The 12,223-nt window shown below is 44.1% G+C and overlaps 1 protein-coding gene across 3 annotated transcripts; it reads right to left on the reverse strand.

Moving 5' to 3' along the window:
* Nucleotides 1-1,650: 1,650 nt before the first annotated feature.
* On the reverse strand, nt 1,651-5,168 carry SRSF5 (serine and arginine rich splicing factor 5). Of its 3 annotated transcripts, none has more exons than XM_061463239.1 (7): nt 4,967-5,163; nt 4,703-4,773; nt 4,399-4,494; nt 4,038-4,107; nt 2,687-2,760; nt 2,239-2,349; nt 1,651-2,077 (listed from the first exon to the last, which is right to left on the reverse strand). In XM_061463239.1, exons 1-7 carry the CDS (start codon nt 5,090-5,092, stop codon nt 1,831-1,833), a joined length of 795 nt encoding a protein of 264 aa, XP_061319223.1. In that variant the 5' UTR covers nt 5,093-5,163; the 3' UTR covers nt 1,651-1,830. The 3 variants fall into 3 exon arrangements, with proteins under 3 accessions (XP_061319223.1, XP_061319222.1, XP_061319224.1); XM_061463238.1 differs by having other exon boundaries at nt 1,651-2,080; nt 4,967-5,161; XM_061463240.1 differs by lacking the exons at nt 1,651-2,077; nt 2,239-2,349; nt 2,687-2,760 and adding an exon at nt 3,183-3,768 and having other exon boundaries at nt 4,967-5,168.
* Nucleotides 5,169-12,223: the final 7,055 nt, after the last annotated feature.

The following is a 12,223-nucleotide window of genomic DNA, read 5'->3' on the forward strand; positions in this document are numbered from 1 at the left end:
TGCAAGAATGCAACCATGGGAGTTGCATTCTTTTTGATTCTCCTCTCCATCCCTCCAGGAGTAAGGGGAGGAAAAGAAGAGGGGGAATGAGTGAACGAGCTGCCTGACTGGTTTTAAACCACAACACCCTCATACCCACCAGATAAGCTTCAATGCTGCCTCTGCCCCTAGGGGCTACACCCCTCTTCTACTACACCTCCTCAGGTGATCCAGCAGCCAAACCAGGATACTACTGAGAGTGAAGCCTCCCACTCTCCAAAGCTGCCTACTAACAATCCAATTAACCATCTATCAGTCCAAACCCTTCCCCACTGCGCTGCCTTGACAGACAGATTCACGAAACACAAGGCTACTCTCTCACCAGCCTGAAGCATGAGACCTCTGCAACAGACACCAAGCAACTCACCTCCCTGAGGGGAACCACCCTGCATTTCCTAGGACCCTAATTCAAAGCCCAGCCTAGGCTCCAAAGACATTTTTAAAGCTTTCCATGGATTACTACAGTAGTTTTGCAATTTTTTAAAATGAAATTCTAAAGCTCTTTCTTGTAGCTTGTGTGCGGGCTTGAGAAGCACAGGGACTGCAGTTACTGCCCCTGCAAGGCACAAACACTAATACACAGATCTCCAGGGTACCACTGCTGCAGGGCTCCCACCCACCAACTCCAAAGTCCCTCCTCCTCCTCCAGAACAAGGACTAACACCTATGAAAATGCTTTACCCACACCTCACTAGTCCCCGATACACATGTGCACAAACACACCAATGAAGTATGCCGACTACACCGGTCTTTAACATTCCATGCCTATTATCCATAGTCATTAAAACCTCAATGACTTGTCCGTTCCGTTTTTTACTACTATGACAGTAGGATTCTCCTTATTCCCAAGGTTCTTATTTCAGTATAGACACATCTAAGTACATGGCACAATGTAAAGTAAGTTAGCTCCTCCCCATACATCACTTTGCTGCAGACCCAACTTTGAGAAGTATTTTAACACACAAGGCACCATCTCAAACACTTAATATATTAACACTTAAGAACACACTAGAAGCAGAGGCATGTTTCTTTATATTTTATTTGAGCTATTTAATTCTTAAGTATCAAGAATTAGGGTGCTTTATAGAATATTATTACCATAGGTAAGTGAAATGGGCATTTTCTTAAGTGTAGTGCAAGTCATATTAAATGAAAAGCTTTTAAAATAAAACTTTATTACCAGTACTGACCAGCGTTCAATCTGCTGATCTATAGCTGAAACAATGGTCCAAAAGCACAAAAAAATACTCTCTGAAATAAAGCTTTATGTACAGCACATGTAGAGCTCTTAGATGCCTAAAGCTATTAGTCTAATTTGAAACTGGGTGACATGGTTTAGTGGGAGGTGTCCCTGCGCATGGCAGGGGGGTTGGAACTAGATGATCTTAAGGTTCTTTCCAACCCTAACTATTCTATGATTCTATGAAATATTAAACTAATGTTCCGAGTTGCTCTTCACAGTTGAATACACTGGGAATTAAGTGTTCAGATGACTTTTTTTTTTTGGAGTACAAAAAAGTTTAAGTTGTTCGCTTTAGTTATAAAGAGCTCTGCCAATATACACAAACTATACACTTCAGACATTCACAAAAAATGTGAGCAAGAAAAGGGTTATCAAAAGACATTTAATACAATTAGTCAATAACCCTTCCCACCATGGTCCACATCTACAAAGTTTTCCCACTCCTCCCCCCTCCCCATCCAAACCCTTCCCCGCAGAAAGTCACATACTTACCACAACTTTTAGCAAGTATGGTTTAAAAAAAGGGCCCCCATAACTGAACTATAAGCTCAGTTGCCACTGTCAACAGATCTGGATCTTGATCTAGACCTCTGCCGATCCTCAGATGACGGGGATTTAGATCTACTGGAAGAACCACGTTTCTGGCTTTTCTCTGGCACTGGAGATCTGCTAACTGATCGAGACTTGCTACGGCTCCTACTCCTTGACCTGCTGTAGGATTTGCGGCTGCGGGAGCGGGAACGACTCCGAGACCTGGATGAGCTTCTGCTACGAGACCGTGACCTGCTTCTGGACCTACTGAGGAAACAGAAGAGCGTTGGTATTAGCAATGAAACATCACAGACCACTACCATAACCAGGCAAATCACTGGTCTCCCGTTCAGTTGCCTGGTCACTGGCTTCGAAGCTTTCTTGGTTAACACTTAAGCGTTATTTAAGAGAACAGAAATCTGTACCTGTGCCTTTTGCTGCCTTCAATTAGTTTGATTTTCCTTCCATTAATTTCTTTACCAGAAAGCTTTTCAATAGCATTCTTTAAATCACTGTAAGAGGCAAATTCAACCACCCTACAGGGAAAATAAAAAAAAATTAAATCAAGCCAAAATAAAGCATCGATCTCACTATTACAAGTGGTAACTTTGGTGGCAGAGCAAAACATACTCTGAGAAAAATAAACAGCTCAACAACTCAAAAAATCCCTCACTGCCCAGTGTACTCATTCATTGTTATAACTCAAACAGGAAATGAGGGATTCCCCTCCCAAAATACAAGAGAATGTATTTTCAAAGGGTAGCTAAATTAAGCCAAGAACAGCTGCTAAGCACTGAAAGTAGCCAGCTTCCCTCCCCAGGTATGATACAAACAGTACTCTACAGCTTCCAAGAGGTGTTGTTAGAGGCTTACCCTTCATTTAACTTAGGTCTGTGTGCATCTGCAAAGGTTACTTCCCCAGCTTGTCTCATGAAGTCTTTGAGATCCTAACACAAGACCAGTTATGTTACGCAAAGAAGTGACATTAACACTTATCTATACAAAACCAGATAAACCCAAAAGAAACTTATGACTACTGGAAGAGAAGATGTTAGATAAATTACAAACATGGCAACTGCCATACTTGTATTCTACCAAAATTGAATTATCTCAATCAGGGCACGAAATAAATGAAAACAGCATATTGCTTTAAGCAAAATGCTAATAAACGGTCTTAACATTAAGGAAAACATTAGTCTACAGAGACTATACAGATTAAATAAGAAAGAGAGAAAGAGAGAAAGAGAGAGAGAAATCAAGTACACTTGTATATATAATGGACTGAGTGTGAAATACCCATATATTTTTGAATTATTTCAGCCTCCATTTACATTACAAGTCTTACAGGCATACAGAATTACATTTATGCAACACCAACTATTTTGTGCCCCATATGTCATTAAAAATATAGTTTACTTTACCTTTATTAACAATTCCCTAGGCTAGCCAAGCAGCAAACTGCATTAAGCGACCGGAGATACCGTCATGATTTATGCCCGACTGGCTCTTCGCCACCCACTTGACGAACACTACCCAGTCGATGGAAGCCATTAATCGCACTGCGCTCCCTTATTAGGAGACTATTGATGGATCCAGACATTCGCTATGCTTGATGTTACCAAGGACCACTTTACTGCGATCAGGATTCCAACGACCACCTAATTTCGTATCTTTCAACTCTTTTCGACCAGGACCTCTTTATTCGGAAGCGTTACAGGAAGAACAGCTCTCAACTTAGGAATCAGATCTCGTAAACGCTCTGGGATCGCTGCAATGTGGCACTTTAAGGAGTGCATCGATTACGTCTAGACCGGCAAACACAGATCTAGAGGTGGCCATGTGACATTGTAGGAGCTGACTGGAAAGTCAACCAGGCCCAACCAAGAGTGACCAAGACAGAACGATTAGGATAACCCACAGGCACTCCTCGTCATAAGGCCAACGACACAGATAGGCTGGCAAATAAAGGGTTTAATATGTGGTTAAAATGGATTTAAATAAACAAGAAAAAATAAATATATATCCTCAAACATACACATTTATTATTAAAAATTAAAATTAACTAGTTAAAATTCAAAATATGTAAATTGAATTAATTAAAATTACATTAATTACATAAATGTTTTGAATCCATTAGATTTAATTTTAATTAACTATTTTACAAAATTATTACATTACATACCCATCAAATGAAGTCAAAATAGTTAATCGTGTTTCAACAAACCTGCCAGCTGACTCGGGATGACAGATTTTCTACTATGAGACGATTTTCTGTTCTTACAGGTGGAGCATTTCTGTTTGGAAATAAACAATTGAGGTTTTTATTAGTAATTACAATGACCAGCATCAGCATATCACCATTACTACAACTCAACTATGAGTGCCCCAAGTAATCTAAAACAAGCATTAAATACTCTGGGGAGGGAGCATACAGATGACAAGCGTATCTGAGAAGTTTTGTAAAAAGACTGACTAAAAAGGCAAATACCTTTTCATATCTCATTCTAGCTCAAATTCTTGGATGAACTCTCAGATGAGCCCACAGTATGCTCTTTTAAGCTATGCCAGTTCAAAGCCATACATACCTCCTGTCACTGCGTGGACGGCGGCTACTAAAACGGTCAGAGTACCTCCCTCTGCCTCTACCCCTAGAGCGTGCTCTTGCATGCTCAATTGTAACCCTGAGGAAAAAAAAAAGAGACAGAAAACCATTTTTTTTTACATTTTTTCTTCTTACGCATTCCTTTAGTAACAGTCATTGGGAAAAAAAAAAAGCCACAAAACAAAAAATTACACTAAATCGTATCGATAACACACTGCAAGTTAAAATTGATGTACTTCTTATTTTAGATACTTAAGCTTATATATCCAAGAAATTGGGTACCTCACCTCTCACTACAAAGCTCTTTTCCATCCAGTTCATAGACAGCATCATCTGCATCCCTTGGATCCTCAAATTCCTGCAAAACCACCACAGCAAAACCACGAAAGTAAAAAACCTACATCTCCAAGAAATTAACAAATGCTTATTTGCCACACAGCATACTTAGTTGAGCACGTTAACGGCATTATCTGTGCACATCACACGTGCATGAGATCCGAGCGCCGACCAAAGGACGGGGACGGCCGAGCCCCGCAGAGAAGCGCACTCACCACAAACCCAAACCCCCTCTTCAGATCGATGTCCCGGATGCGGCCGTATCCCTTGAAGAACCTCTCCACGTCCTTCTCCCTGGCAGCCGGGTTCAGCCTCCCGATGAAGACACGGCAGCCGCTCATAGCTGTGTGCGGCGGAGGTCGCTACGGGAGACACGGCGCCCGGTCCGTCAGCGCCCCGGCCCTGCCCGGTGACTCAGCAGCCAACCCCCACCCCCCCCGGCCCCGCCCCTCTGAGCCCGCAGCTCGCCCCCACTCCAGGCCAATAGGAAGCAGCCAAGTGGCCCCCGCCTCATCCTGCGCCAACTGGAGCCCGAAGTCAGGCAAGTAGCCCCGCCCACAACAAACCGACGCCCACTGCGGTCGCAGCCCCCTGCCCGCGCACGCGCGCTGCCCTCCCACCCCCGCGGCAAGAGAAAACAAGGGACCGCCATTGCTCCGCCGCAAAATGGCGGCCTGGGCCGCACCCAACGGCGGCGCCACGGGGCCTGCTCCGCGAAGAGCACCACAGTGAAACACAGCGACAGGAACACCGGCCGCACCGCCGGAACTCCCTGCGCCACCGACCCTGCTCCCCGACGCAGCAGCGCTGCGAGGGGAGCCCTCCCGCGCTGTCACGAACCTGGGCTGAGGGTCTGGGTGTGAGCCGCGCCGGACAGACGCGGGCGGTCAGCACTCGGCCGGCGGGTAGCTCCGTCCTTCCTCCCCGACCTACAGTGCTTCACTGTCGCACCGCCCCGCAGCTGCGACGCAAAATGGACGCGGCCCTGCGCGTCACCGCCGCCCCACGTGACTCTGGCGCAGCTTGGCAATTGGCGGAGGCGGCGACCACGCCCCTTCCCCCGGGAATCCAGGTCAGGGAGGAGGTACCGGCCGTGGGGCAGGTGGGTAGTGGTGTCCGTGCAGCCCGGCCGTACCGAGGCCGGCTGCTGCTCCTGCTCGTGGTGGTCTCGCTTTCAGCCCAGCCGGCCTGGGTGAGGTAACCGGTGGTGGTACGCTGAAGCTGCTTCTGTGGGAGGACAGCCCACAGTGGCATTAATGCTGGTCTGGAGTGTGAAAAGCACAGCGTGTCACTTCATACGCTGACAGAATGGTTTGGGTTGGAAAGTATCGTAAGGATCATCTAGTTCCGTCCCACCTGCCACGGGCAGGGACACCTTCCAGTGGATCGGATTGCTCAAAGCCCTGTCCAACCTGGCCTTGAACACTGCCAGGGATGGGGCAGCCACAGCCGTTGTGGGCATCCTATGCCAGCACCTCACCGCAATAAAGAACTTTGGATCTTTCAGCATAAAGCCATTCCCTCTTGTCCTGTCACTATGCCCTTACAAAAAGAAGGTCCCTCTCCAGCTTTCTTGTAGGCCCTGTTTAGGTACTGGAAGGCTGTCATCTGGAAACCATTTTGAGAAGGCAGCAAAAATACAAACCCAACCTGATTTTCAGTGTGGCTTAGCACTGACGTGACGGGTTAAACACAACCGCCAGGCTCTTTCATTCATATAGCACGTAAGGGTCTAAAAAATGTGATGCGCTTGTGCGCCAGGCGGGCACAGGAGTCGGCAAGGTCTTGCAGGAACAGGCATGTCTCTCTTGACCATGATGAACAAAGAATGACAGAAGAAAAATAGACAAGGAGCACTTTATCTATTTGCATCCTCATTTGGAACCAAGTGTGTAATGACCAGGTAGAGAGCTGAGCTTTGTTTCTGTTTAAAGTAACTGCAGAATTTATCACAGCTTGGCAGTAAAGGCAAAAGATTATCCCGAGGGGCATTCGAAATGCAGAGGACAGCTGGAAGTTGAAGATACTCCCAGTGTTTTTCTAATGCAGATGGAGGTTACGGCTCTGTGACTGTCATTGCCAGATTTGTGCACTGCTTTGGCTTTACACAAAGCTGGCAATTATAGATGCCTTAGGATGACCTGAGGACAGTATGACCCTTTTGGCAGCATTTTCCTGACTTGTCTCCCAGAGCCCCATGCTGCCTCAAGTCCTAATCTGTTCCCCTTGAGGACTATGAAATGCCATTTTTGTTGCTTCCAGTGTCTGTTATTACTCAGCTCTGTGGGGATGATTTTCTCTTTTTCATGCTTAGTCACTGACTTTTCCATTTTCCCTGGAAAAATACCACACACGATACCACCGACTTCATAGCTTTATACGTCTGCCCCCACACGCACTCCTCAAACTGGAACAGCATACGCAGTTCAGAAAGGGAGAGTTATTTCTGCTGTGTGCAGAATGCGATGAGAAGGGCTACAGTGTAGCTAAAGGTTTCGCAAGAGCAAACTGCCTGCTTTTCTATTGGATCACAAAGATGAGAGCTTCAATTTGGAAACGATGATGCACACGTGGGAGAATATGCAGTAGAGGGAGGACTCTAAGCAATGAAAGATAACACTTGTGATTACCCCTGTGGATCGTAACCTTTACCTGCTGAGGAAAATACATTCACGTGTTAACATTTAACATTGCTAATTTCATAATGTGTTACAGTGCTCTAACGCGTGCCATGGGAACAGGCAGTCCTGTTCTGTCAACACTGGGACTCTTCTGACTGCAGTGAGCTGGTTCACAATGCTAAACCTGCAAAAACTAGCCCTGGAAAAAGCAGGAAGCAGGTTTCTACTATTTTAACGCCCTGGAAAACAGCTTGTAGTGGGATCAAAACAAGGGTTAGCACTGAACAAAGAAGAGAGGAAGGGACAGGAACACCCCACTAAGGAAGAACTGTTCATAATGTTCTAAAGTAAAAGAGGGGAGATTCAAGCTGGACGTGAGGAAGAAATTCTTTACAGTGAAGGTGGTAAAACACTGGCACAGGTTGCCCAGAGAGGTGGTGGATGCACCATCCCTGGAGACATTAAAGGCCAGGTTGGACGTGGTTCTGAGCAACCTGATCTAGTTGAAGATGTACCTGTTCGTGGCAGGAGGGCTGGACAAGACGACCTTTGAAGGTCCCTTCTAATCCAAACTGCTCTATAATTCCATGATTTTAGCAGTGTGAAACTGCAGCATAAAAAGCTTTGATCTTGTTACTGGAAGGCAGTAATCTCTCTGCATCTCATTTTCAGACCACTGGGAGAAGAGAATCAAAAGTCAGGAGGGTGTCCAGGAGGCAATAATCTCTCTTTAAAAGGTTTCTGTGTTATGCAAAGGTGTTACAATCATAAAGGTCACACACTCTTTTACTCACATTGGTTTCCCAGGTAGGTAGATCATGAGCAGGCACATGTGTTTCCTACCTAGTTTCTCCAAGTCTTATGTTAATGGGAAGGAGTATTTCTCCTTTTGCCACAAGGATGTTTGAAGACCACCTAGACTTGCTAATATTCTTGCTGCTGGCTAGTGTCCACACTCCTACATTCCTTACAACTCTGGGCTGCTGAAAACAACACAAGCAGGCTGAAATCCCTCTAGTTAGTTTATCAAGGTAACTAGGTAAATACAGTCACTATTTGGAAGCAAAAAGGACATGAGGCAGCAGAAGACTAAATGAAGACTGGCATAAATTCCCAGCAAGCCACCATTACCATTTGGTACTGATTATGGGAAAGAGTTGATAGGGACTAACTCTTCACTGTCTCTTCCAAATACAAAAATTGGATGTCATCAAATTAACAAAGTCCAAGTTCAGAACATGCAAAAGGAGGTGCTACATCACCACTGGTAGTAGACCCCTGGCATAACTTGCTGGAGGATGCTCTGGATACAGGAATTTTATATGGGTTTGCCCTACGGACAGCTTTAAACCAGGAAGGAGGAGGGAATGGGAATAAAAAGGAGCAGCGAGATAGAGGAACAAAAAGAGATTCCAATTCAGAGACTCTATACCTTCCATTGCTGAAGACCCTCTGCAAAAAACACTGCCCATCAGATCCAGCGTAGGCGGCTTCTATAAGCCATATAGCCAAAGACTCAGCACTTGCCCAGTTCTGCAGCAGTTCTGTGAATGCAAGCAAATGTGGCTAGCATCCTCTCTTGCTGCTGGTGAATATATTTATTACTTTCACTGTAGTTCTCCATGCTAAGCTCCTCTAACTTTCTTTACATTCTCCTTTTCTGTACACTGATTTACCTGTGCATTCTCTGTCCTTTTCTCTAAGGCTCTCTGGACTAACATATTTCTGTTACTGCTAGATTAAGTGTAGCTCTCCTAAAGGCAGCAGCAATGAGTGCTGATGATCTACTTTGCGGAAGTCTCAAGGAGATGGCAAAAACTAAATAGATAATTTAGTATTTGAGCACCAATTGCTTTACTCCAAAGCATTTGGAGAAAGAAAATGGAAATTTACCTAGAAATAATACAATAACAGACATTCAGAAATAACTTTGTCACACACATTCAGCCCTGCCTGAAAGAAAATGAAAAAAAAAAAAATTGAAAAAGATTTTTTTTTTTTCTTGCTGGGTTAATATTTGAATCCTCAGAACAAGTTTGCAGCAGCTCAGAGTATTCAGTTATAGTTGCTGAATGTGAACTGGTGAGGAAGTCTTACAAAGCTGAGAGAAGTTGTAGACTGATACAAAACCATTTTACTGGGTCAAAGCTATTTATTAGCCTTCAGAGGCAGAATCATGTGGGCTTCCACAGCTGGACCTTTCCTGAAAGATCCCGAGCCCCTTTCTGTTTTAACTCAATGTTGCATGTACCCCCAAATGCAACCACTGCACTCCGTGGCTGTGGTCTGCTGCTACATTTCCAGGCATCTCAGATACCACATGTTTGTTTTGAGAATCCATCTTCTTTGTTTACATAGAACCAGGGACTAATACTGGCAAGAGATTTTATTTTCAGCAGACAGCAGACTGCAGACACTGAGCATGTCATGTCATCTTCACCTTTTGCTTAATTGAGACTCAGTGTTGGTCTTAAAAAGAGCATGAAGAACATAGGTCGTAGGAGGGGAAGAATAGGATGAAGTTCACGTATTCTCAAGCAGCCAGCATTTTAATCCTTAAGAAACTCCCTGAAGTAACTAAGGAACCATCCCTGAGGAATCTCTAGCACCATCCCCAATGCCTAACGTGCTGGCAGTGCGGTGATTTTTCAGCTAGCAGGCTTAACTTCAAAGGTCAGAAAGCTGTTCGAATGAAAGATTAAATCATCAATTTATAAGCACTTTCATTCAGTAAACTGTAAACTGCTCATGCCAACAAGGCAGGCAATCAAGAACAAGCTGTTTTAAATGAATCCAATACTCCTTATTGGAATAATTAAGCTAGTGGGCAAGGGGGAAAAATAGAGATGTGTTAAACCTGACTATAATAAAGGGTTTAGCCTATTTTTCTTAAGCAAACAGGAAAATGCCAAGGTAAAATCATTGTAAGCTGTAAGCACAACTTTTTCGGAGTTTGTATTCAAAATACCTCCTTGACAAACTTGGGGACAGTTCCTCTGGGGAATCAGGGATCTCTTCTTAGTACAGGACCATTCAACATCTGCATTAATAATTTGTTAAGCAGATTAGAGCATGCGATGTTAAAATATGCAGATGAATCAGCCTGGGAAGAGTTTTAAACACTCTGAAGACAGCTACAAAAAATCAACATGAGTCTCAGAAACCAAAGGAATGATTCAACAAGAAGCGATTCTGCAGGAATAAGGGCAGGCTATATTTAGGAAGTATCCACCAGTACGAAATCAGAAATGCCTATTCAGGAAGCAGCAACATCTATAAAGGCTTGAGCTAAAGTGTATCACAGTCTGAAAATAACTCAAAATACACTGCCATTGCAGAAACAGGTAAAACTTATTCTGGGATGTGGCGACAGAGGGCGTGATATTTATGGGCTGAGTGATGATGTACTTAATTGACAGTAAAGTAAGATTTAAGAATTACTTCTGTTTCCTTACAGCACAGTAATACTCCAACAGGCATATGGCTGCCACACAGCTCATGAAGAGCAGTATATATCGCTCCGTGATATCTCCAAGGAGAGGTCAAACCCTTGTGGAAGCCTGGAGTGTTATCAGTGCTGCTAAGGGGCTTGTCATGTTTATATCACCTACCTCTCACATGCTTTTCAAGTCTGGGGAGGATGGTACATACCCCATCACCACTGGGTTTATTTCTTATTTTTAGGCAACTGTTATACTAAGCAAAACCAACATTAAAACAATATACCACGTAGTTGCACAAGCCAGGGAAACTCATTAAGCCTTAATCACAAGAGACTGTTTAAATTATTTGGCGTGTTACACTGGTAAAAACACAGTGTAGAAAGGACTAAGCTTACGTATATATTGGACATCTATATGGCGTCCAATCTACTGATAAATACTGCTGGAAACCAAGCTGTATTGTCACCAACTGTTTAACCATCCAGGAACAATGCCTAGCTTGCACAGAATTTTTATGCCAGTATAGTTTCTTTGAAAAGGTATATTTAGCATTATAAGTCTTTGAAAATACTCATACCAATACAGAGGTCTTTGTTTCCATATTGTGTAAAGATACAGGATTACACAGTCTTTCTATATATATGATTTGATGCTACAGCCAACTCAGTGTCAGCATTGGTTCAGGAGATTTCTGCTCTCAGCTTCTCCCCTTGATGTTCTCTCTCCTTCAGTTTTACTGACTCAACTTTCAGGGCTACTGTAATATCAGCTGTTTTGGTTTTTGAACCAGAACTATCATCCTCCTTGAGAGGGTTCTGCTGTCAGAGATCCGCATCTCACCATATCCACACCAGAGAATTTACCTCTGAAGTGCTCTTTCCCTGCTGGGCACCATGCCACCACATGACACCGGGCCCTTGAGCTTTAAACCATCCTGTGATGTATGGCGATCTATGTGATGGGCATAACAGTACAGAGCTAGAATGATTATGGAGGATGCTGGAATTCACCCTTCCCTTAGCCCATAAAGCTAGCCATGCAAGCCCTCAAAAAGACAACAATTAATTCTCTGAATATTTCCCTTGCTGCCACAAATGCTGGAAAGGCTGTTTAAATGAAAGGTAAGATTCAGCAGATTTTGGCTCGTATTATCCTCAGACATGGGCTCTTTCTGCAAGAAGCACTCCACCAGCGCAGAGCGGGGGCTAGTGCTACAAAGCACTCTCATCTGAAGGCATTAAGAGGTGATTTACACCAGCAAATATAGAGGTTGAGGTGGGACAGTCCCCAGCCTGCAACAGCTGGAAGGCTCAGGGGAAGATTTCCCATGTATCTCTTAGTAATGCAGCAGGCAGCTTCAACTGAATGGTGCTACCCTGTGCTGACTTGAAAGTCATATGTCAGGGGA

Source organism: Pezoporus flaviventris, unplaced genomic scaffold, assembly GCF_033815535.1.
Source record: "Pezoporus flaviventris isolate CSIRO_AGI_PZ_B2104156 unplaced genomic scaffold, CSIRO_AGI_Pfla_v1 ptg000036l, whole genome shotgun sequence".
NCBI classification, from domain to species: domain Eukaryota; kingdom Metazoa; phylum Chordata; class Aves; order Psittaciformes; family Psittacidae; genus Pezoporus; species Pezoporus flaviventris.

What these genes read in the sequence shown, in the direction of transcription:
- SRSF5 (XM_061463238.1), bottom strand. Translation starts at nt 5,092, where the DNA reads ATGAGCGGCTGCCGTGTCTTCATCGGGAGGCTGAACCCGGCTGCCAGG. An exon ending in CGTCCACGCAGTGACAGGAG is followed by an intron (nt 4,108 to 4,398) that starts GTATGTATGGCT and finishes ATTTCCAAACAG; the next exon opens with AAATGCTCCACCTGTAAGAA. An exon ending in GAAGGCAGCAAAAGGCACAG is followed by an intron (nt 2,081 to 2,238) that starts GTACAGATTTCT and finishes CTGTTTCCTCAG; the next exon opens with TAGGTCCAGAAGCAGGTCAC.